At 54.9% G+C, this 22,357-nt stretch overlaps 2 protein-coding genes across 9 annotated transcripts; one reads left to right on the forward strand and one right to left on the reverse strand.

Annotated features, from left to right (window-relative positions):
* Window positions 1–4,851: 4,851 nt before the first annotated feature.
* GLI1 (GLI family zinc finger 1) lies at window positions 4,852–12,633 on the forward strand. 2 transcript variants are annotated; one of them, XM_049693847.1, is made up of 12 exons: window positions 4,852–5,163; window positions 5,529–5,655; window positions 5,885–5,977; window positions 6,243–6,438; window positions 6,693–6,837; window positions 7,190–7,279; window positions 7,370–7,507; window positions 7,821–7,970; window positions 8,591–8,755; window positions 9,258–9,488; window positions 10,006–10,273; window positions 10,695–12,633. In XM_049693847.1, exons 2-12 carry the CDS (start codon window positions 5,556–5,558, stop codon window positions 12,437–12,439), a joined length of 3,321 nt encoding a protein of 1,106 aa, XP_049549804.1. In that variant the 5' UTR covers window positions 4,852–5,163; window positions 5,529–5,555; the 3' UTR covers window positions 12,440–12,633. The 2 variants fall into 2 exon arrangements, with proteins under 2 accessions (XP_049549804.1, XP_033296360.2); XM_033440469.2 differs by having other exon boundaries at window positions 4,852–5,655.
* A 147-nt stretch (window positions 12,634–12,780) lies between these two features.
* On the reverse strand, window positions 12,781–19,785 carry ARHGAP9 (Rho GTPase activating protein 9). 7 transcript variants are annotated; one of them, XR_001119963.3, is made up of 18 exons: window positions 19,380–19,785; window positions 18,882–19,105; window positions 17,696–17,920; window positions 17,395–17,508; window positions 17,094–17,198; window positions 16,802–16,863; window positions 16,583–16,673; window positions 16,237–16,377; window positions 16,041–16,139; window positions 15,671–15,812; window positions 15,461–15,568; window positions 14,991–15,089; window positions 14,741–14,818; window positions 14,540–14,593; window positions 14,157–14,291; window positions 13,696–13,801; window positions 13,277–13,401; window positions 12,867–13,061 (listed from the first exon to the last, which is right to left on the reverse strand). XR_001119963.3 is itself a non-coding variant. In XM_012535492.3 (17 exons), the coding sequence occupies exons 1-17, from the start codon at window positions 19,699–19,701 to the stop codon at window positions 12,890–12,892; spliced, it is 2,277 nt and encodes a 758-aa protein (XP_012390946.3). In that variant the 5' UTR covers window positions 19,702–19,767; the 3' UTR covers window positions 12,781–12,889. The 7 variants fall into 7 exon arrangements, 5 of the variants coding, with proteins under 5 accessions (XP_012390946.3, XP_012390949.3, XP_033296342.2 ...); XR_004486896.2 differs by having other exon boundaries at window positions 13,277–13,404; XM_012535492.3 differs by lacking the exon at window positions 13,277–13,401 and having other exon boundaries at window positions 12,781–13,061; window positions 19,380–19,767.
* Between the last annotated feature and the right edge of the window lie 2,572 nt (window positions 19,786–22,357).

The raw sequence follows: 22,357 nt of genomic DNA on the forward strand, positions 1-22,357 counted from the left end.
CAGAGCAATTGTTCTCAGAGTGTGGCCTGGGAACCTCCAGGAGGTCTCTGAGACTCTTTCATGTAGTCAAAACTATTTTCATAATAAAACTAAGATGTTATATGCCTTTTTAATTTTCAATATCTCCACAGCCTATGGTGGAGTTTTCCAGAGACTGTAGGACATGAGATTACATCACATTCCTGACATCTTTGTTAATGGGATGTGTGCTTTTGTATTCTTGTGTTACAAACTTTTTTTTCAGTTTTAATTTCTAATATGATAAATTGATATAAATCACATAAACAAAAGCTCAGTAATTTTTCAGAATGTAAAGGGACATTGAAGCCAAATTGTTTGAGAATTGCTGATCTAGAGTCCTGGGTGGGGAGGAGAAAGCAATGCGCTCTAAAGAGCTCCCCTGTGACTTCCCTGGTGGCGCAGTGGTTAAGAATCCACCTGCCAATGCAGGGGACACGGGTTTGATACCGTGGGGTCTGGGAAGATCCCACATGCCGCAGAGCAGCTAAGCCCGTGCGCCACAACTACTGATCCTGTGCTCTAGAGCCCGCGTGCCACAACTACTGAGCCCGTGTGCCACAACTACTGAGCCCATGTGCTACAACTACTGAAGCCTGCGCTTTTAGAGCATGTGTTCCGCCACAAGAGAAGCCACTGCAATGAGAAGCCCGCGCACTGCAACGAAGAGTAGCCCCTGCTTGCTGCAACTAGAGAAAGCCTGAGAGCAGCAATAAAGACACAACACAGCCAAAAATGAATTAAAAAAAAAAAAAAGAGCTCCCTGGAAGGGGCATGTGTAAGGTCTCTTCTCCAGTTATCACTGATCTTGCCTGACCCTCTGGGTATAACTGTCTGGGTCAAAGTCATGTGGGGGAGGGAGGCTAAAATAGGGCTCCTTATCTGTCCTCCCACAGTTAATACATATATTTGTCAGGCCTCAGACCTCCTCCTAGCTTCACCTTTCCCCTTGACCCTCACACTGAACAGTTAACTGACTGGCTCTCCAGACCCAAGGAGGCGTGGTTCTTGGAAGCAGAGCTAGGATGTGGGAGGGCTATCTGAGGGGTGACAGAAAAAGAAGGGGCTCCTTTCCCCCACCATGCCTTCTCCCCTTTCTCATAAAGAAAGTTCAGAGAGATTAAAATAGCTGCCCCTTCCCCTGCATCCGGTAACCATGGCAACACAAGTCCAAAGGGACAGGGCACTCCCCTATCAGACACTACCACTCTGCAGTAGCAGCCTCTGCCGGTGTGCCCCTCTGTTTCTTTGGGCTTATGCAACCCCTGCATGGGCTCCCAGCTGGGCTTTGGTGGGGGGACCTAAGCCTCCTACTCCTTCACTTCCCCAGTCTCCCCTGCCTCCAGTCAGACTCGAAGAAGGTGTCATGTGCCAGAAAGACCAGCAGAGGGAGCAGACAGCCTTGAAGAGCAGAAAGAGAGTGCCGCGTAGAGGTGCAGAGGTGGCCCCAGTCTCCAGAACTCCGAGATGAAGGAAAGTAGGAGTTCTCCGGGAACAGTGCTTCAGTCTCAGGGCTCCTTAGCACCTTTGTGAACACAGGCCCTGCGCTGCACCCAGAGCCTCAGCCGCTGCTCCTCCCTTTTATGCTCCATGGACCCCTCACCTTCCGCCCAGGGCTCCCAACCCAACTCTATCCCAATCCTGTTTCCACCCCAAATCTGTCCCAACCCCTTCATGTTCTATCCAAAGGGTGAGGCCGGCAGAAAAACTACAGGATAGTTATGGAATGCCCAGTTAGCACCAACTAAAGTCGACAACCCTACTTCCAATATTATTTTTCTCGGGTGAGTTTTTTCGTCACCCCTCCGCCCCCCAATATATTTCTCAATTTGTTTTTTCTGGCTCTGATTCAGGGCCTCTTCGTAGGCAGCCGATCCAGGGATCCACGCCGGGATTTACTGCCCACTACCAGCAGCATGTTCAGCGCGGGGGGGGGGTGTTAGGCAGTATAGGGTGCCTCAAGGGAGGGGGAGGATCCTGGGGGTCCTGGGGGTGCAATAAGCCCGGCACCCCCTCTCTTGCTTCCAGCTACCCCGCCTCATCCTCCGGAACGGCAAGAGGGAGGGAAATAGGAGGGAGGTGAGGGGCGAGCGGGAAGAGCGGCGGCGCGCCAGCGGCTAGAGAAAAAGTTTTTGCAAAAGGGAAAAAAAAGTTTGCGCTTCTCGCGGGTGGTCCCGGCTCGCGGCCCGGCGGGCTGGGCCGGCTGGAGGGCTGGGGGCCAGGTTGGGGGGTGGGGGTGGCCCTGAGGCTGCGCTGCTGTAGCCCTGTCCGCCCCCCCCCCTCCCCACCGCACACCCCCCAGCCCAGACTCCAGCCCTGGACCGCGCATCCCGAGCCCTGCGCCCAGACGGAGGTGAGAAGGGGGGCAGGAGGGGGACCACCTGGGAGCGGTGGGGGAAGGGACCTGAGGGGATGCTGTACTTGCAAGGGACACTGCCCAGCCAAGGCGGGAGACCTAGGGCATAGAGGCAAAATAAGAGTGGGAGAGCCTGGGATAAGATATTAGAAAGTTTGGAGAGTTTTTTCAAATGTATCTCCCTTTCTCTGTATTTTTTTTCTTCTGACAGTCTGTGTGTCTCTGTCTCAGGCAACCGTGGATCTCTTTGTTTGTCTCCGCCTCTCCCACATGTTAGGAACATCTCACTTTAATGAGGTTGGGATGAAGAGGTTGGAAGGACGGTTAGCTGGAGGTCTGCGTGGTAGAAAGGGGACTCCAGGTGTGATTGTGAGCGCAGGGCAGGAAGACATCAGTGTTTCTGAAAAGAGGGAACAGCTACGGAGAGTCTCCTAGATAGGGTGTGTGAGGTGACAAAACCACTGGGGGGCGGCTGGGCTTAAAGCTCTGACCTGTCTTGTGACAGATGTGCTTGCTGGTGCATGTATTTGGGGGAAAAAGAATTGTCTTCTGTAGTAGGAAGGGGGCTGGTGGAGTCAGTCTCTAGTTTAGGCCCTAGGAAGACTCCCCAAGGAATTTGGACTCCTGGGTCCCAATGGCTGTGGGCAGGGTGCTAAGGAGGAGCTGAGGAGACCTTGTCTTGACCCTCTGACCTCAGGACCACCAGGGCAGCTGGGGCCAGCCACAGGGAGACCCCCACTGGGATGGGGCGGGACCACTGGCCACTGCCTGCCTGTGCATCACCGTTGGCCCCCCTCCCGAACGGGAGCTGGGGACCGAGGCCCCTCCTCTGGCTCAGACCACCCTGCCTGCCCTTGCTCCCCGCTCTGAAGCCTCTTTCAGGCCCCATGACCCCGAAACAATCCGTCCTGGGCAGCTAGCTTTGGGGACAGGATTAGGGAAAGGGGATCCTATAGACACTGGGGACTGAAGGTTTTAGGGCGCTGGAGAACTGCGGTCTTCGTAGGATAGGTCTTTACGGTCCAGTAGAGGGAGAAGGCAGCGCAGTTTCCCGGGGGGGGAGTTGTAAGGGCCGGAATAAGGGTGGGTTTTCCTTGGGGGGCGGGGTCCAGAGACACCCCCCCATTATCTCCCAGGCATCCCCTGCCAGGCAGCACAGACCCCGCCTTTGACGTCACTAGGGGGTTCCCGGGGGTCTGGAGGGGTTAACCCTTGGGAAGCTAGCTGGGATACCCGGGAACCTAAGGTGTCCTGGCCCCTCCCCCTCCCCGACACACCTTATTTTATTTACCCTAGTCACTTTCTCTCCCTGTAGTTTCTGGATTCTTCTTTTTCACCCCACCAAGGGGTCTCCCACTCTCCAACAGTGCCCCCCCCCCCACGGGCGCCAATGCCAGCTCTCTGGATGCACTGAGGGGACGAGGGAAGAATGTGTCCCGCCTCTCAGTCCACCCTCCCTCCACTCCGCTGCAGCTCGCTCGACTGGGCTCCCGGGGCGGGCGGGGGAAGCGGAGCCGTCTGCAGCCAGAGCCTGCGGCGGCGACTTGGGTGGGCCGAGGAGGCTCGGGGGCGGGGAAGGCGGGACCGGGAGAAGGGGGGCGGGGCCGACTCCTGGGAGTTGGGGAGCGGGGGTGCGAGGGGGGACTCTGGAAAATTGGGAGACACAGAGGATGATTCAGGGCTCCAGCAAGGGAACCCTGGAGCTCCCTGCCCCATCCTGCGCTCTCATCCACACCCCAGAAAAACTTAATTTTCTGAAGCTGGAAAAGTTGGCGAAATCTTCCTTTCACTAATGTGAAGGGGAGACGTGGGTGGGCTGTGGCACGCGTGGGTGAGGAGGGATGTCGCCCAATTTCCATCTCGGCCTCCCCTATGGCTGGGCACTGGGGCAGGAAGATGTCTGAGTAGGCATGTTTGGGGGAGTCTCTTTAGTTTTGGGGGGGTTGTTTGCTAGCCCCCGCCTCCTTCCCCTGGGTGAGTCATAGAGGAAAGAGGCGGGAGAAGTGTCCCCCCATCCAGCTGCCAGCCAGCTGTGCCCCCCCCCCAAAGTAGTGCCAAGGTCGAGTTGGGAGGTCTTGGTTGCAGGATCCGGATCTCTGCTGGTAAAGGAGGAGTTAGGAAGAGTACAGCCCAGGCTGCGGGGCTCGGGCTGGGTCATGGGGTCCGGGTTCCGCTCCCCATCTTACCCCCGCCCTCACCCTAAATCCCAGCATCCTGGGATCACCCACCGCGCCGGCCGGCCCGCTCCCTGTCGCTCTCCACCCTACCCCGCCCCACCCCACCCTCAGTCCTGGGAGACCGGAAAACCCGGGGTGGAGTAAAAACTGGAGTTTGAGGAGAAAAGCGGACAGCGGCACCCTCTTCTCCCTCACTACTCCTCTCCAATGGATGACTTGTGTGTGTGTGTGTCTGTGTGTCTGTGTGTCTGTGTATTCTCCCAAAGTTTTCCCTCACAGCCCCTTTCCCGTTCCCGCAAAACAGACCAAAAGAGTTAGGCGGGCGCCCAGATTCAAACCACCCCTGAATAACACCAGCTTCCATCCTTTGTACCCAACAGACCCTGGAGGCTCTCCTCAGAAACTTTATCCCCTTCCACCCAGTTTTCTGCCTTAGAAAGGAAAGGACAGATCTTCTGGGCTCCCTCCTGGCCCCGTCAGCCTCTCTGGGCTGTGGCGAGGGCTCCCTCTGCTGGACACTGGAGAGGTTGTAGACGGGCTGTCCCTAGGCAGCGAGCAACAAATGAAGAAAGGGAGAGGGGCTCAGGCTGAGCAGCCAGCCCAGTGCCTGAGGTCAGTCACTCCTCCTCCTGAGTTCCCCCATCCCACCCCCTCAAAGCTGGCCCATGGTCAGAACAAGATGAAACAGAGGGCCAATGGTATAAAACACACACACACACACACACACACACACAAACACACACCACCCAGGCAAAGCTCCCACCTGGTTCCCACAAAGATCCCCAAGACTGCCTCTACCTCTATGGGATTTCTCTCCTTACCGTCCCCTGGCTGAGTGAAGCTCACTTCAACTTGATTTCCCACGGCAGATGTCTTGGAGGTGCTCTGCCCAGGGTTCGGCACCTGACTTAGTTACCTGACCTTCCATATTTCTCTCCTGCCTTTATAACTTGCAGATCTCCCTTCCCCTCCTGCAGTGTCCCCACACTCTCCTCTGAGACACCATGTTCAACTCGATGACCCCACCGCCAGTCAGTAGCTATGGCGAGCCCTGCTGTCTCCGGCCCCTCCCCAGTCAGGGGGCCCCCAGCATGGGGACAGAAGGTCAGTGCGTACACCGATCCCCGGACCTTGATGACTGGCAGATCTCTCACCCAGTCCCAGGGATCCCTCGTCTATTGCCGGCCCCATGCCAGTTTCCCATATACAAAAAATCTGAGGCCCCATGTCATTGGTGCTTGGAATATGGGATCGGGCCTTACCCGGGGTTTCGAGGTGAGACCTTATGTGTCCTCCATTCCCAACCCCCATTCCAGCTGTATCTCTTTTCTAGGACTGCCTGGTCTGCCCTTCTGCCACCAGGCCACCCTCATGTCCGGCCCCCACAGTTACGGGCCAGCCAGAGAGACCAGCAGCTGCACAGAGGGTGAGGCTTCGGGCAACATCTCTTTCCTTTCTGCCTCTTTGGGACTTGTCCTGAGGGAGAAAGTTGGAGGGCAGGGCATCTACTTTGGAAGAGGAAATGCTTGGAGATGGGATCAAGGAATCAGAGCATGATCAAGAGGTCACAGATGGGGTCAACAGGGCAGAGTCTGGTGTCATTTCTTCTGGCTGAGAGTCAGGACCCATGGGCTGCATGCATGGGGGACATGCTCCTTTACCGTATCTATCTCCCCTGTTTCCTGCCCCAGCCCCACTGTTTCCTCCTCCCCGGAGTGCAGTCAAATTGACCAAGAAGCGGGCTCTCTCCATCTCACCTCTGTCAGACGCCAGCCTGGACCTGCAGACAGTTATCCGCACCTCACCCAGCTCCCTCGTGGCCTTCATCAACTCACGCTGTGCATCTCCGGGGGGCTCCTATGGTCACCTCTCCATCGGCACCATGAGGTGCAGACAGCCTCGGGCTAAGAGGCCCCTAAAGGCCCTACCAAACCCCATTAAAAGCCTCAAGCCCTCCAAACCACCTGACCCTATTTGAATCCTTATCACTTCAAAGGCGTGGAAGCCCTGCTCAGTACTTCCCTGGGACTGCCTCAACCACTTCCCATACCGTCTTCCAGAAACCCTCCAAAGAGCTCAAGCACTCCTGAGGCTTTCTGAGATGATAGTCCTAAGTAACTGCCTCTCCTCCTCCTCCTCAGCCCATCTCTGGGATTCTCACCCCAGATGAATCACCAAAAAGGGACCTCGCCTTCCTTCGGGGTCCAGCCCTGTGGTCCCCATGAGCCCACCCAGGGTGGGATGATGCCACATCCTCAGTCCCGGGGACCCCTCTCAACTTGCCAGGTGAGAGTCCTCATATTGTCACCTGATTTCCCTCAGTTCCTGGTGGGCGGGTGGTAGACTTTTCAGAGGAAAGGTGAATGAAGAACAGAGGACGTAAAAGTTTTCAGTGCCAGAAAAATTAAGGGGTGTGGGTGCTGGGATTCGCTCCTTGGGGTTGAATCAGTCTCTTCCAAATGAGATCCCACCTTTCACCCATCCCACTCACCAGTGCAGTCTAAGGAGGAAGTCTCTTCCAAACCCAGGGGTTCCAGATGCTTGGGTGGGGGCACTCAGGGCAGGAAGACCTGGCTGGGCTCTCCCTTCTTCCTGCTCACTTCTCCCTTCACCATCCTCACCTCTGCCCTCGGGGAAGCTGAAGTCTGAGCTGGATGCGCTGCTTAGCAAGCGCCCAGAGGAGCCCTTGGAAGGTGATATGTGCAGCCCCAACTCCACGGGCACACAGGTAAGGGGGAGCGGGGAGCTTCACCTCTGCAACCTGAGCGAAACAAAAGCTGTCACCCAGGTGACACTAGGATTTTCTCTCCTACCCTAGGATCCCCTGCTGGGGATGCTGGATGGGCGGGAAGACCTGGAGAGAGAGGAGAAGCCTGAGCACGATTCTGTGTATGAGACTGACTGCCGCTGGGATGGCTGCAGTCAGGAATTCGACTCCCAGGAGCAGCTGGTGCATGTGAGCCGCAGGGGGTAACAGGAGTGCTGGCTGGAGCCTGTAGGACGTTCTGGGTGGGACATGGTGGAATCAGGCTAAGGGCAGGAGGTCAGAGGTTGGGTGCCCAGTGGGTAGGCAGAAATTCAGGAGGTGTAGCTTTGTTTTAGAAACTTGGAAGAACGGAGCTGTGGGCTATGATGTTCTTCCTGCCTCTTCTTCCCCCATGATGGGAAGCCATGGAGGGATATGGTGTGGTGGGGAGGTCCAGGGAAGGTCTGTTGTGGATCTCAGGGGCATAGGGAACCACAGAGAACCTCTGCATCTTCTCCCTCAGCACATCAACAGCGAGCACATCCACGGAGAGCGGAAGGAGTTTGTGTGCCACTGGGGGGGCTGCTCCAGGGAGCTGAGGCCCTTCAAAGCCCAGTACATGCTGGTGGTGCACATGCGCAGACACACAGGCGAGAAGCCACATAAGTGCACGGTGAGGCAACCCCTCCCCAAGCTCAGGGCTCCTTTCTAAATCGGGGCTCCCCACCAAGGCAGGGCCCAGTCTGACTTTTGCCTCCATAGGTCCCTTCCTCCATAAACAAATATTCAAAAATTGTATTTTATGACTAGGTTGGTATGAAGATGAACATATTGATATTATATATTAGAACACTTTCTTGGACCTAAAAGCTAATTTTTCCCCTTGTTTTTAAAAGAAATTAAAACATTTTTGTGGGCCCCTAGAAGTACAGTGGGCCCTAGGCACCGGGTCTGGAACTCTGCCTAATGGGGAAGCCCTGCACTGAGGACACACACTCCCCGGATGACCCCTCCTAAGACAGTCTGGGCTCCCCATGCAGGAGACGTGCCCTGGTTTGACCAGGGGCTGCTCGCTGCCTCAGCTCCATGTCCCTGCAGGCCAAGTTCCTCCAGCTACTTCTGTTCCCCCAGCTCTTGCCTGCCCTTGTCCCTGAATTTTGGGAATTCTGAAGCCCCAGTGCTCTCCCATCCTGAGTTATATTCTCTGATGTATGTCCCTTTTGAGATTCAGGGTTCCACTAATCTCCATGTCCTTCTGTCTGAGAGCGATCCTTTGACCCCCATGTCCCCTAGTTTGAGGGGTGCCGGAAGTCATACTCACGCCTGGAAAATCTGAAGACACATCTGCGGTCACACACGGGTGAGAAGCCATACATGTGTGAACACGAGGGTTGCAGTAAAGCCTTCAGCAATGCCAGTGACCGAGCCAAGCACCAGAATCGGACCCACTCCAATGAGGTGAATGCCCCACTCAAGAGACCCTCCCCACTTAAAGAAGCCACCTACTGGGGAGGTTCCCCCATAAGAAATCCCTTAGCCCAGCACCCACTCCACAGAGGTGAGTTCCCCCTACCCCCGACCCATATAATTCACCTGAAGAAGGTCTTTCTGAAACCAAGAATTTCCACTTACCACCCCTCCTCTAACCAGCCGAAGGGCTAAACTAAAATAGACACATTCTAACTAGAAGAGACCCCCTGGTCCCTTCAACCCCTGAATTTACGAGGCCTCACAGACCTGGGTTCACGCCCTCGTCTTTCCCAGCCCTGGGCTGTCAGTTTTCCTCATCTTCCCCTTGATTCTTTCATCCTTGACTCCAAGGGCCCTACTCTCCTGTTTCCTTGGGTGCTATGCATTCTCCCTGACCCCCTCGTCCTCACGTACCGCCACTTTTTCCCATTTCTTCTGAATTCTCCCGCTTTGATCCTTTTGCCTGCTGTCTTCACTCTCCATTCAACAGAAGCCCTATGTGTGTAAGCTCCCTGGCTGCACCAAACGTTACACAGATCCCAGCTCACTCCGGAAACATGTCAAGACAGTGCACGGTCCTGACGCCCACGTGACCAAGCGGCACCGAGGAGATGGCCCCCTGCCCCGGGCACCGGCTCTTTCCACAGTGGAGCCCAAGAGGGAGCGGGACGGAGGCCCCATCAGGGAGGAGAGCAGACTGGCTGTGCCGGAGGGTGCCATGGTGAGGCAACCCCCTGCCTCTATACCCCCACCTGCCCTGCCGACATCTTTCTAGTCCCCTCCCAACTGTGCAAATCTCTCTTCTGTGGCTGGTCCCCCAGTCTCTTATCCAAGTTTTGCTCCTTGGGCTACCTCAATTCTAGGGTTTTAGTGTAATTAACTACTTCATGGGTTCAACAAACTCATATATAGGAATTAGTATATTATTTTAGGCCTTGTGCCTGTATAATTTCACGTACTCCTCACAACAACTTCATGAGAAAGGAACTTACTCTCCCCATTTTCAGATAGGGAAACTCAGGCATAGAGAAATTGTTCAAGGTCATAGAGCCCAAATTTGAGTCAAGGTAGTCTAGGCTCTTCTCATCACCTTTGGCCCTCGTCTTTCACTTGCTCGGCCCTCTCCATACCCTTAAGCAGTCACTGGGACGCAGGCTTTAGCCACTCACCAAGTTCAGGGAACTGTGGGGAAGGGGAGTGGGTGCCACCCTTAGCCCTCATCTTCATCTTCCCCACAGAAGCCACAGCCAAGCCCTGGGGCCCAGTCGTCCTGCAGCAGTGACCACTCCCCAGCAGGCAGCGCAGCCAACACAGACAGTGGTGTGGAAATGACTGGAAATGCAGGGGGCAGCACTGAGGACCTGTCTAGCTTGGACGAGGGGCCTTGCATTGCTGGCACTGGTCTGTCTACTCTTCGCCGCCTTGAGAACCTTAGGCTGGACCAACTACACCAATTCCGACCAATAGGGCCCCGGGGCCTCAAACTGCCCAGCTTGACCCACACCGGTGAGAGATGGGTGTTGGGGGTGGTTGCTAGGCTGGGACCTGGACCTTCCCTGGGGTTGGAAGGAGGACTTCACCCTTCAGGGCTGCTATACAGCTCCTTTGTACAATTAGAAAAACGTCCTCCTTCCTCAAGACGCTTTCCTTCCATCTATCAGAAAATTGTTGTGACATACAAAGTCTATGATGCAAATGCTGTCCCCTATGATTGTGCAGTGTACAACCTGTAGGACTGTTCACAGCGACCCTGAATCCCTGGTGACCCAGAAGCAGAAAGGGCATGGGTGAAGGAAGAGACAAAACTGAGTGGTTAGAGTTAAGGAGCCTTCCTTGGGATTCCAGGACAAGGCTATCCCTTGGGGGAGGCAGGGTGAGACTCAGAGGGCTCCCTGGCCCCCCTGCCTTTTCTACCTATCACTTGCAGGCACTCCTGGGTCTCGCCGTCTGGGCCCCCCAGTATCTCTTGACCGCCGCAGCAGCAGCTCCAGCAGCGTCAGCTCAGCCTATACAGTCAGCCGCCGCTCCTCCCTGGCTTCCCCTTTCCCCCCTGGTTCCCCACCAGAGAACGGGGCATCCTCTCTACCTGGCCTCACGCCTGCCCAGCACTACCTGCTCCGGGCAAGATATGCTTCAGCCAGGGGAGGTGGTACCCCACCCACTGCAGCACCCAGCCTGGATCGGATGGGGGGTCTTCCTGCACCTCCCTGGAGAAGCCGAGCTGAGTATCCAGGATACAGCCCCAATGTAGGGGTCACCCGGAGGGCCAGTGACCCGGCCCGGGCTGCAGACCGCCCTGCGCCAGCCAGAGTCCAGCGGTTCAAGAGCTTGGGTTGTGTCCACACACCCCCCACAGTGGCAGGAGGAGGACGGAACTTTGATCCCCAACTCCCAACCTCTGTCTACACACCACAGCCCCCCAGCATCACTGAGAATGTCACCATGGATACCAGAGGGCTACGGGAGGAGCCAGAGGTTGGGACCTCCATGATGGGCAGTGGTCTGAACCCCTATATGGACTTGCCACCTGCTGATACTCTGGGATATGGGGGACCTGAGGGGGCAGCAGCTGAGCCTTATGGAGCTAGAGGTCCAGGCTCCCTGCCTCTTGGGCCTGGTCCGCCTACCAACTACGGCCCCAACCCCTGTCCCCAGCAGGTCTCCTATCCTGAACCCACCCCAGAAACATGGGGTGAGTTCCCTTCCCACTCTGGGCTGTACCCAGGCCCCAAGCCTCCAGCTGCAGCCTACGGCCAGTGTCCTCGTCTTGAACATTATGGACAAGTGCAGGTGAAGCCGGAACAGGGGTGTCCAGTGGGTTCTGACTCCACAGGACTGGCACCCTGCCTCAATGCCCACCCCAGTGAGGGGCCTCCACGCTCACAGCCTCTATTCTCCCACTTCCCCCAGCCTCCCCCTCCCCAGTATCCCCAGTCAGGCACCTATACCCAGCCACCTCCTGATTATCTTCCTTCAGAACCCAGGCCCAGCCTGGATTTTGAGTGCCCTACTCATTCTACAGGACAGCTCAAGGCGCAGCTTGTGTGTAATTATGTTCAGTCTCAACAGGAGCTGCTGTGGGAGGGAGGGGGCAGGGGAGACCCCCCAGTCCAGGACCCTCTCTACCAGAGTCCCAAGTTTCTGGGGGGTTCCCAGGTTAGCCTGAGCCCTGCCAAGGCACAAGTGGCCACATATGGACCTGGCTTTGTACCCAACTTGCCCAATCACAAGTCAGGCTCCTATCCTACCCTTTCACCATGCCATGAAAATTTTGCAGTAGGGGCAAACAAGGCTTCCCACAGGGCAGCAGCACCACCCCGACTTCTGCCCCCACTGCCCACTTGCTATGGGCCCCTCAAGGCAGGGGGCACCAACCCCAGCTGTGGCCATCCTGAGGTGGGCAGGCTGGGAGGGGGCCCAGCCTTGTACCCTCCTCCTGAGGGGCAGGTGTGTAACCCTCTGGACTCTCTTGATCTCGACAACACTCAGCTGGACTTTGTGGCTATTCTGGATGAGCCCCAGGGGCTGAGTCCTCCCCCCTCCCATGATCAGAGGGACAGCTCTGAACATACCCCACCTCCTTCTGGGACCCCCAACATGGCTGTGGGCAACATGAGTGTCTTACTGGGATCCCTGCCTGGGGAGACACAGTTCCTCAACTCTAGTGCTTAAGGAGTGGGGAAGCACAGATCCACATTTCCTAAGGGGTTTCCATCCCCACAAAGGAGTCAGGAGGAGGAGCCATAGCCCCCTGGAATACCCCAGGGATGGGAGGTATGGGCTGGGGCTGTACACAGTCTAACTATATTTGGGGAGGAATTTGATAATGACACTGTTTCCTGATAATAAAGGAACTGCATCAGAAAGAGCCCTGCTTTATATGTTATCTTGGGGGAGGGGTAATGACAGGGAACTAGAGAAGCAGGGTTTAATCCATCCACTTCCCTCTTTAGAGAAGCTTCCTCACCCTTTCCCAACCCCTCAGGTCCAACTCACAAAGATGGAGACAGTCATCTGGTAGACACAGGATTTAAAGGGATATCCTCAAAGCAGAACAACCCCCACCAAAGGCTATCCAACAGAAATCACCGGAGACACATTTTCTCTTCTACCTTGCCCCAGTCAGCGGAAGAGGCTGGTGTAGTCGGTGAGCATCAGCTGGACGAGCTGCCCAGGGTAGAGGGCATGGGCCGCTGGGTCAGATGTCTCCTGCTCCGGTCGAAATAGGGTTGGTCCAAACACAATTCCCAGGTTGTGGGAGGTCATGCGGTTCTTGTCTGAGTGTGCTATCACCCTGTGGGCAAAGGCCAAGAGACAGGGCCATAGGGCAGCAGCCTTGCCACTGCAAACAAATCTAACCCTTCAGAGGTTTGAGGAAGAGTTCACTTTGGGATCCCTCCATGCCGTGGCTGAAGAAAATCAAGGAGAGAGCCTCCAGGGGGACGGAGATGAAACCAATGGAGAAGCCTTCAGGATACAACTTGAAGATACAACCTAGGATACACCCACCTCTTCCCAACTTCAGAGACTGCCCCTAGAGTCCTCTCTGCTCACAATTTGGGAGGCTTTAATTCAAATGGCTATGCTCTCTCAGAGGTCACTGCCCAGGTCCAACTCCACCAAGTAAGTCATCCCTACTGTCCCAGTGAAAGACAAAGAAGCAGAGGGAAGGGAGAGGGTGAGATTTTCCTTATTTCTCTCGCAGCATCCCTGGGCTTGTCTTGGTCCCCAGTTCCCCATTTGATGCTGACTGAGCAAAAAGGCTTTGACTCTGGTAATACGTGCTCTGCACAGCGGTTGCTTATTTCCTCCATCACCCACTAAACTTAGGTGTTTCCCTACCTCCACCCCATCTGAACACAGAGTCCCAGCTGCAGGCCCCATCCCACCCTCTCCCAACATGAACAAAGATGTTCAGTCTTCCTGACCTGCATAAATGCTCCAGGAGGTACTGTAGAGTGTCATGGTTGGGCTTCGGCATTGAGCTTATTAATTCTTGTATTTGAGAGAGGCACTGTTCTGATTCAGAGAGTGCTAGAGAGAGAGTGATGGGAAGGGCATGGGAGTGAGGTTAGGGAAGGTGCTAGGGCAGGGTGGGTAAACTCACTACTCTTTCCCATGCTCGGTGAAGACATCATTAATCTATCACAGCTTTCTTTTTTGCTGAGCCCAAGTGCAACCTTAGAATTCTTTTAAACTCAGCCCTCTAAACACTCAGCAAAACAACAACTGGAGTTGGCACATTAGTTGAAAGTTATTTTCCATCTCTGTGCTCAGGATGGGACAGAAGAGTATAAGGGAACCTCTACTCTATTCTTTATCACTCATGCTCCCCCCACTTCCCCTCCACCCCATATCAAGGGTATTGCCCAAGGCTCCCATCCTTTACCAAGGGCAGCACGAAAATGGGGCAGCAGCAGTGGGGGCACCAGAGGCTGGGGTAGCTCCCTGAGAAAAAGCTTCAGGGCTCCAGTGATCACATGAATGTCATCCCACTCAGCACTGTCCAAATCTAATCGGCCTTCTGGAAGGAGAAGGAGGTACAGAGGGGCTCAGAAATGGCCAGAGGGACCCAGAAACTGAGAGATCAGGAGTTTGGGAAAAGATTCAGTTAAGGCAGACCACAGGAATGCCTAAGGGGTCCACAGTGGGGCAAGACGGCAGAAATCAGGATGGGGACAACCCCCCAGAAGCAGGACACGGGGGAATCCACGGGGAGCAGGGATGATGTGGGTGACTTTTAAGGGTCTGAAGGGCCCTCCATGTAAGTACCTTGTCCTGGCTGTTCTGGGAACATGTATCTCCCATCGGAGGTGATTGCCCGCTCTGCAACATGTATAAAAAGAGATCAAGCACTAAGACATGTAGCTCAAGACAGAAGACGTCCCTTTTCTGCCAGCTCCCTCACTCAGAACCACCTGTGATTCTGATACATGAAGTTCTTAGTACCACACCTGCCCAGAGCCACCTCACCTCTGTCCACCAAGAAGCGAAGTTTCTGGACCACTGCCAAGTTCCCGCTCACCCGGTAAATGCCATCCACATTTAGACCTAGGAGATAAGGCAGGGAGCAGATAAGGATTCTTGCTCTAAAGTGTGTGCTGGTGAGGGATCTGAGGGTAGAGTGAAAAAAGGGCAGAAGGAAGACTAGGATGGGGGAGGTGGGGAGTTCTGGGCCTTGGCCTGTTAGAAGGGGAGATTCTGGGGTCTCTGGGAAAGTGACCTCTCTTATCCACAGCAGCAACGCAGAGCCGCACAAAGCTGGGCACAGTGTCCCCTTCCCGCTGGCACAGTGATTCCAACTGGCAGCCGAACACCTGGTCTGGGGAGGCACAGAGTGAGGTGGGAAGCCAGTGACAGCGTCACCCATGAAAGCTCTTTCTAGCACGGGTCTTCACCCCAAAGTTGGGCTGGCTCTCCTGCCTGCCTGTTCCAGGTCTGGGCAAGGAAGTATACCCCCTCCCCCCAACAATCAGCTGCAGGGGGGAAAAGCAGTGGTCTCAGAAGTCTGCTGATCTAGTTCTGGGAAGCTCTACTCTGAGCCTCGCTGAAGTTTTCTCATCCATGAAATGGGCTGATGCCGAGATCCGGAATGTAAATAAAAGTGCTTGCAAAAACACTAAAGCAAAAAAAAAAAAAAAAAACACTAAAGCAGACACTAAGAAGGGCCTTAGGTGGCCCAGCCCATCTCACCTCGGAGCAGACCCCGCTCCTGCAGGGTTTGCAAGGGCGGTCTCTTTGCGATAAGCCGCTTTAGTTTGTTTCGTACCCGGTTCTGCTCAGCTCCTTCCGGACACCGACCTGCGGAAGCAAGTGGAATCTGAGCAGGAGAGCAGCCGCCACTGTGGCTCCGAGGAGCAGGGAAAAGCCCCCAGACCCCGCCCACCAGGCCTGCCCCTTAACTGGAGCTCCGACGGCTGCTGATCCGCAGCAGTGGCTTGGACACCGGCTCGGACTCCACTTCTTCGTCCTCCCCCGCGCTCAGTTCACCCAGCTCCGCAGGTCCCGAACCGGACAGACGCAGCTCCAGGGGGTTCTCTCGATCCTATATCAGCACAGCAAGATGGGCCGAATCAGAGGTTGGAAGAGAGCTAGGAGAGAAATCTGCACCCCCCTTGCCAGCTGCTGGGGTCCCACACATCCCAGGCCCACCCCAGGGCTCTACCTGCCACCTTGTCCCTCACCACCCCACATCCTACAGTTCCTTCTCCACTCCTTCTGCCCGCCCAAGCCTCTCCCGGGTCACTGTCCTGCCACCTCCCACCCATCTCACCAGGCGCTCGATGACCGCCCGCAGTGCACAGTGCCAAGCGCGTAGCTCGGCCTCGTGGTCTGACTGCAGCAGGAACTCGTGGCCAGGGACCGTGCGGATCTGAGGGGCCCGCGGGGAAAGGGCTTGAGTCAGCGGGAAGGAGCATAAAGAGCAGGGAGGCCCAGCGGGAGACCCGTGAGGGAAACTGGGGGCGCACCCTCGGGCCGGGCGGGGCTTCGGGGATGAGCGGGAGAGCGCTCACGTGTAGGACGTTGCGGCGGCTGGACAGCTGGCGGCCATGGGCCAGGGCGGCCCCGCGCAGGTCGACGCTGCTTTCGGGTCGGCTACCCGCCGGTCCCTGGCGATCCGGGGAGAAACTGAAGCCACGGCGCTGTTCCCCTCACGGCCTCCCTCTCACCCGGTGGACTGCGAGGACACGGGAGGCTGCGCTCCTTCCTCTCGACGTGCCCTCCCCCTCCCCCCCCACCCCGGTAGGCCTGAGGCCTGTAGAAGTTGTGCCGGAACCCCTCGTGCCCCCCGCTGCTCCCCTCCCTCACACTCACCCAGACGGTGCAGGGGGCGGTCGGCGGTGGCTCTCGGTAGAACACCAGGCTGTTACCCGCTAGTACTACCCAAGATGGGCCCCAGTTCTTCCTGCAGGGGCGGCGGGGTCAGTGATAATAGTGCAGAGGTCATTTACATTCGCGTCCGCGAGGGCCCAACACTTGGCGCTACCCGCGGAATCCGACAGTCCCCGCCCCTGCTGTGTTCCCAGTTCTCACCGGAGCTTGCGGCCGCCCTGGGCGATCTTCGTCATGTTGAGCATGCCCGACCTTTCCACCTCCTGGCAAGAGGAAGGAAAGGTATCAATAAGCCACCCAGAGCCCCCCACAGTCACCATGGCTTTCCCCAGGGGATCTCCCAGGAGTGAGGTCCTTTAAAGTTGAGCGGGCGGTGCTCGGTAAGAGAGGATACCCAGAGAACGCTCAGAAAGAGGAAGACCTTTCTGAAGGGGCAAGAACTGGGGGCTGGGCAGGGAGGATCTTCACGTTCACAAGGAAACGGGAGACTTACATGGGGGTCGTCCAGGACCTGCGGCAGTGGCCGAGGGGACTGCAGAGCCGAAGGCTGGTCTGAGGGGTCGAGCTGGGAGGCGAGTCTGCAGAGGGAGGGTGAACCCTGGGGGAGGGGATTGGAGAAACAGGTGGAGGAAACTTTAACTTCGGAGTCCCTGGCTGTAGGGGGAAGAGGGGTGCGGATGTGGGGGTGTGAGTCAGGGGGTGTGGTGGGGTGCTGAAGAAGAATGTCTTGCATAAAAGAGAAAGTCTAAAACGATGGCTTTTCCTGCATGTGATGGGGGGGGCGGGAATCTCACCTGGGAGTCGAAAAGTCCTGGCGTCCCTGTGCCAGATTCTGAGTCCTTTGCCTGAGGTTGCAAGACACCGTTGTCCTTATTCATGGTCTGTGGCCCCTCCATGGAGCCAGGGTTCTGGGGAGAGGGAAAGGCAAAACTCCATCCAGATGCCACCTCAATCGGCTCTCGACACCCTTCTTAACAATTTTTTGATTTGTCTGATCTTCTGAGAGTCCCAGTGAGAAAACATACTACTTTGGGGATCAGTAGGGGAAAGAAGGAGATTGAAGGGACAAGGGACAAGCAGGAGGGAAGGTCTCACCATCTCTCGGGTGCGAGTGTGGCGTGGAGGCTTCCAGGATTTGCAGCCAGTCAGCGAATTTATGTAGAAGCAGCGTCCAAAGTTGGGGTCCAAGTGCTGCTCCCAGGCGTCCAGCCTCTGCAGCGGGGGACATGCAGGGCTTGTGGGTGGGGACCGGGGACAGCGGCGAAGGTCCACCAGGTTGCAGTACACAGGGGGCTCTGACATGAAGGTCTGGGGTCTTGCCTGCAAGGAAAGGGGGAAGAAAGAGGTAGTTATTCTACCTGAGCCCCTCCCCGATCTTCTCTCTCCTAACCATCTCCTCCTCTCTCCCCCACCATTTTCTCACCACCACCTCCTGGCTGGGGTGACCCAGGTACTGAGGAAGAAACCCTAGTCTCCTGCAGCTGTTTTTTTTCTGTTTTTTTTTTTTTTTTGACTCCCTCCCTCACAGTCTTTGCTTTTCTCCTCACTTCCTGTTGCCAACTTCCCTCCTCCCCCACCCCACCCCCACCAGAGGACCTCAGGAAAGGGGAACAGGCTTTCCGTGTGTATGGAGGGAGGGGTCAAGAGGAGCGTCCCACCCTCACATCCTCCAGAGTAAAAGGAGACAGAGAGGGGTCAGAGGCCCCTGCTAGCGGAGTGTGAGAGAGGAGGGGCCATTTTTCACCCACTAGTAAGTAAGAGAGAGGGGAGGGGCTGAATCTTCAGGAAGATCAAGGGAGTTCCATCTCTAGAGGAAACTTGCTGGTGACCTGAGCTAGCAAGACAGGACACAGCAAAAAACCCTGCCCTGGGCCAGGAGTCAAGAGGCTGAGAGACAAAAGCAAAGCTAAGCTGGCCTTTCAGTCCCTCTATCATTTTGCAGGTTCCACGTACCCTCAGGATCTTTGCTACTTGCTGTCCCTCAGCTAGAATTCCTTCTCATCTCCTCATTTGTTTCAGGGCTGTCTCTCCTCATGCAGATTCAACTAAATGTCATTTCCTCAGAGATGCATTCCTAGACCACTACATTCATCCTCCACCACATTTAGCTTCTTGGTAGTGCTTTTTAGTACCAAGGGCTATCTTATTTATGTGTTCATTATCCCCATGGGAATCCCTTGACGGCAGAGATTCTGTCTGTCCTGTTTGCTAATGTGCCTAGAACTAAGCCCAGCAGTAAATGTCTGTTGACTGACTGCTCAGAAGAAGCACTATGACTCACCATGTTCGCATCGGCGTCTGTCAGCAAGTCTTCCTGGGAAAGGGATCTTCTACTTGGTCCTTCCTGGAAGGGCTTCAGGAGGCTTGGCCTCAAGTTGCTAACACTGATACTTCTACACATTTTAGGGGGAAGAGGAGGAGGCTGCTCAGATGTAGCCTGGGCTCTGCCTGGGGTTTCCTGACACAGGTGCATCTCCTCCAGGGAGCCAGGAAGTAACTTTGGCCCTGGAAACAGAAAAATGGGAAGAGTTGGGGGCAGGGTCCCCCCATGGGTCTTGGCTGGGTCCCTGATCTTGGGGGCTCACAGGGAAGACAAGAGCAGGTAGAAAATTACATGAGATGTAGAAGGCTTGAGACTAGGAAGGAGAGGCGATAGGGACACCATGGTGGGGATGAGGGGTAGGAGTAGAGGATTAGCAAAAGCTTCGGGGAAGGGGATCTTTCCAATAATTCCCAGAAGCCAGGGAGGTAGGAAGGTGACGGGGGAGGACTTACTCACCAGGAGTCCAGAGGGATTGGCTGGGGGTGATGGTTGTTGGGCTCTGGGAAGGGCTGAATTCCTCTGTCATGGAGGCAGCTGGGATGAAGATGGGGCGAAAGGTGGAGGGTGTTCCCAGGCGCCTTACCAACCACCAGTCTGAGTTGGTCTTTTGAAGCAGTAGGAACCTGTCCCCTTCAGCCAGAGACACCTGCCGGCCATCTGCCCCAGTGTAAGTGAAGGCGTACAGGGCACAGAGCTGGGATCCCTGAGAAGGGCTCCGGGTCCCCAGCCCTAGGTTTCCCTGGGTACTTGGCCACCACCCGCTCGATAGCATTGTCATCGGTACTGTCACCTATGGGAAAAAGGGGTGAGGGAGGTCCAGAAAAGGATAGGAGTGGCTACTTGCAGGCAGAGAGACATGGTTCTAAGAGCAGTGTGGGGTAGAGGGGAAGAATAGAAAGCCTGGGGTAAGAGGAGAGGGTAAGGCAGAGGGCCTGAGTGGGGGTCAGTAAGAGGTTTTGGGGGCTGAGAAGTCCTGGCTGATGTGACTAATGAGGAAGTATGCAAGTAAGGTGAGAGAGGATGTGGTCAGCAGGGCTTCGAGACCAGCAAGGCAGGAAATCAGAGGAGGGGGTCTAGCTGGGTGATTTTCCTCCAAGTACCTTCTGGGGCCAATCAGAAGATCCAGGGACAAGAGGAGCTGGTCCTGGGTGGTGGTGGGACTCTTGAGCTGGACACAAGAAGATGAGGAGAAAGAATCAGGTCTGAGACAGAACACAGGCAAAGAGACAGGAGTTAATGAATGACAAAGATACAAAAATGTGTGACTCTTTATTAAATTTACACAAGCACCAATGTTTCTATTGCCAATCACCTCAGACCTAAAACTGCGTACTTCCTGTGCAGATTCAGAAAAACACAAAGACAGAGAAACAGAGTGCCAGAGAAATACTAAGACCAAGTTGGAGAGAAAGAGAAAGTGGCTGGGAGAAACACAGAGGGGTTCAGAGTTTGAGGAAGAGGTGAAAATACCATCCTCTCAATTTAGGATGTGTTTTGGGGAGCTGAGCAGCCTTGATATGATCCTCTGTACATAAGCCTCTTGGGTGGGACCATACTTTAGTGTGTGGGTTCATTCATTCATGCTCTTAGCAAGGATTGGCTGAGCACCTCCTGCGTAAAAAGAACAGTGTCAGCTACTGGAGATAAGAGAAGGGAAGGAGATAGACATAGCCCTTGCCTTCTTGAAGCTTAAAGACAGATCTTAACTGATGACATAATAAATTTATTAATTACAATTGAATCAGGGACTATGGACAAGTAGTACAGGATGCTTTGACAGCTTATGGGGGTGAATGGGGGACTAATGTTAGCTTCTCCCTGGTGGAAGGTGGGAACTGACCTCCGCTGTCGGTTGCCAGAGCTTTAAACCCCACGCCTGTGCTTCCTCCTTACCTGACCACGCCTCTTTTCCCCTTCTCTCAGTCTCTCCACTGCGAGATGTGAGGATTTCTGTCTGGCTTTGGAGATGTTGGGTAGGGAGTGCCCCACCCCCTTGGTGACATCAGAGAGCCAGCTCTCCTCCCGACACATGATTTGAGGCCTTGAGGCCCAGGCTGCCAGTATTGGGATTCTGTCTCAGTGATGTCTTCCTTAGTTTGCTCTGTTTTCAACTTGTGGAGAACCTTACCTCTCAACTCTCCCTTTCCACTTCCAAAATAGTGACCAACTTTATTCATTTATCCATTCATCTGGTGGTTGTTAAGTGCTCAAATCTCATCCTCTTCTGCCTTCTCTGCCATCTCTCCTGCACTTTATCCTTTTCCTCTTTATTGGCTCCTTACCGTTAGCTTTTAAACATATCCAAGTCTCTCCCATCTTTAGACGAACTTCCTTTTACTGTACTCTCCACCCTATCTCTGTCTTCCTTCTTACAGTCAAACTTCTTGAGAAAGTTGCCTAAATGGGGGTCTCCATTTCCTTTTCCCTCACTCCCTCACCTTTGCAAGCTCACTCCTCATAGGGTCACCCTTAACTTTGCAGGGACACTCTGCAGTCCTTATGTTGCTTGACATCTCAGCAACAGCCAACACAGTTGACCTTTTCAGCAGTTCCTTCTCTGTTGCATAAGGAAGGACTTTGCTTGCTTCTTAAACTCCAGAGGTCTGTCTGAGATCCTGTACCCTTTGCATTCTATACACCATAGGTGATCTTATTCTCTCCCCAGCTCAAATGACCTCCATACGTTGCTGGCACCATATCTCTGGTCCAGCTCTTTCTCTGGAGCTCCAGTCTAATCCATTGTCCACTGAAAAACTCCACTTGGGTTTTTCATAGGTACTACAAACATAGTATGTTCTGAACTGAACTTGTCAGCTTCCCCCCCAAATCTGTTTCTCTTCTAGTACAACTATTAAGTTAAATATACTTATTTATTTTTGGCTGTGTTGGGTCTTTGTTGCAGTGCACAGGCTTCTCATTGCAGTGGCTTCTCTTTGTTGTGGAGCATGGGCTCTAGGCACGCGGGCTTCAGTAGTTGTGGCTTGCGGGCTCTAGAGCGCAGGCTCAGTAGTTGTGGCGCATGGGCTTAGTTGCTCTGCGGCATGTGGGATCTTCCCGGACCAGGGCTGGGACCCGTGTCCCCTGCATTGGCAGGTAGATTCTTAACCACTGTGCCCCCAGGGAAGCCCCTATTTATTTATTTTCTTTTTTGGCTGCACCATGCTGCTTGACGGATCTCAGTTCCCCAACCAGGGACTGAACCCGGGCCATGGCAGTGAAAGCCCGGAATCCTAAAATCTAGGCCACCAGGGAACTCCCAAGTTAAATTTAAATTTATAAATATTTATTGAATGCTTACTGCCATACGTGCCAGGGCAAGGACCATGTGCTAGGCATTGTCAATTAAGAGGCCCTCTCTTGGGGAATTCCCTGGCGGTCCAGTGGTTAGGACTCAGCTCTTCCACTGCAGGGGGCATGGGTTCCGTCCCTGGTTT

This window comes from Orcinus orca, chromosome 11, assembly GCF_937001465.1.
Source record: "Orcinus orca chromosome 11, mOrcOrc1.1, whole genome shotgun sequence".
In the NCBI taxonomy this organism is placed as follows: Eukaryota; Metazoa; Chordata; class Mammalia; order Artiodactyla; family Delphinidae; genus Orcinus; species Orcinus orca.

What these genes read in the sequence shown, in the direction of transcription:
- ARHGAP9 (XM_012535492.3), bottom strand. Translation starts at nt 19,701, where the DNA reads ATGACAATGCTATCGAGCGGGTGGTGGCCAAGTACCCAGGGAAACCTA. An exon ending in CCAATCCCTCTGGACTCCTG is followed by an intron (nt 19,106 to 19,379) that starts GTGAGTAAGTCC and finishes TTCTGTTTCCAG; the next exon opens with GGCCAAAGTTACTTCCTGGC. An exon ending in CAGGACTTTTCGACTCCCAG is followed by an intron (nt 17,199 to 17,394) that starts GTGAGATTCCCG and finishes CCCCTCCCCCAG; the next exon opens with GGTTCACCCTCCCTCTGCAG.
- GLI1 (XM_033440469.2), top strand. Translation starts at nt 5,556, where the DNA reads ATGTTCAACTCGATGACCCCACCGCCAGTCAGTAGCTATGGCGAGCCC. An exon ending in GACCCCTCTCAACTTGCCAG is followed by an intron (nt 6,838 to 7,189) that starts GTGAGAGTCCTC and finishes CCCTCGGGGAAG; the next exon opens with CTGAAGTCTGAGCTGGATGC. An exon ending in AGAAGCCACATAAGTGCACG is followed by an intron (nt 7,971 to 8,590) that starts GTGAGGCAACCC and finishes CATGTCCCCTAG; the next exon opens with TTTGAGGGGTGCCGGAAGTC.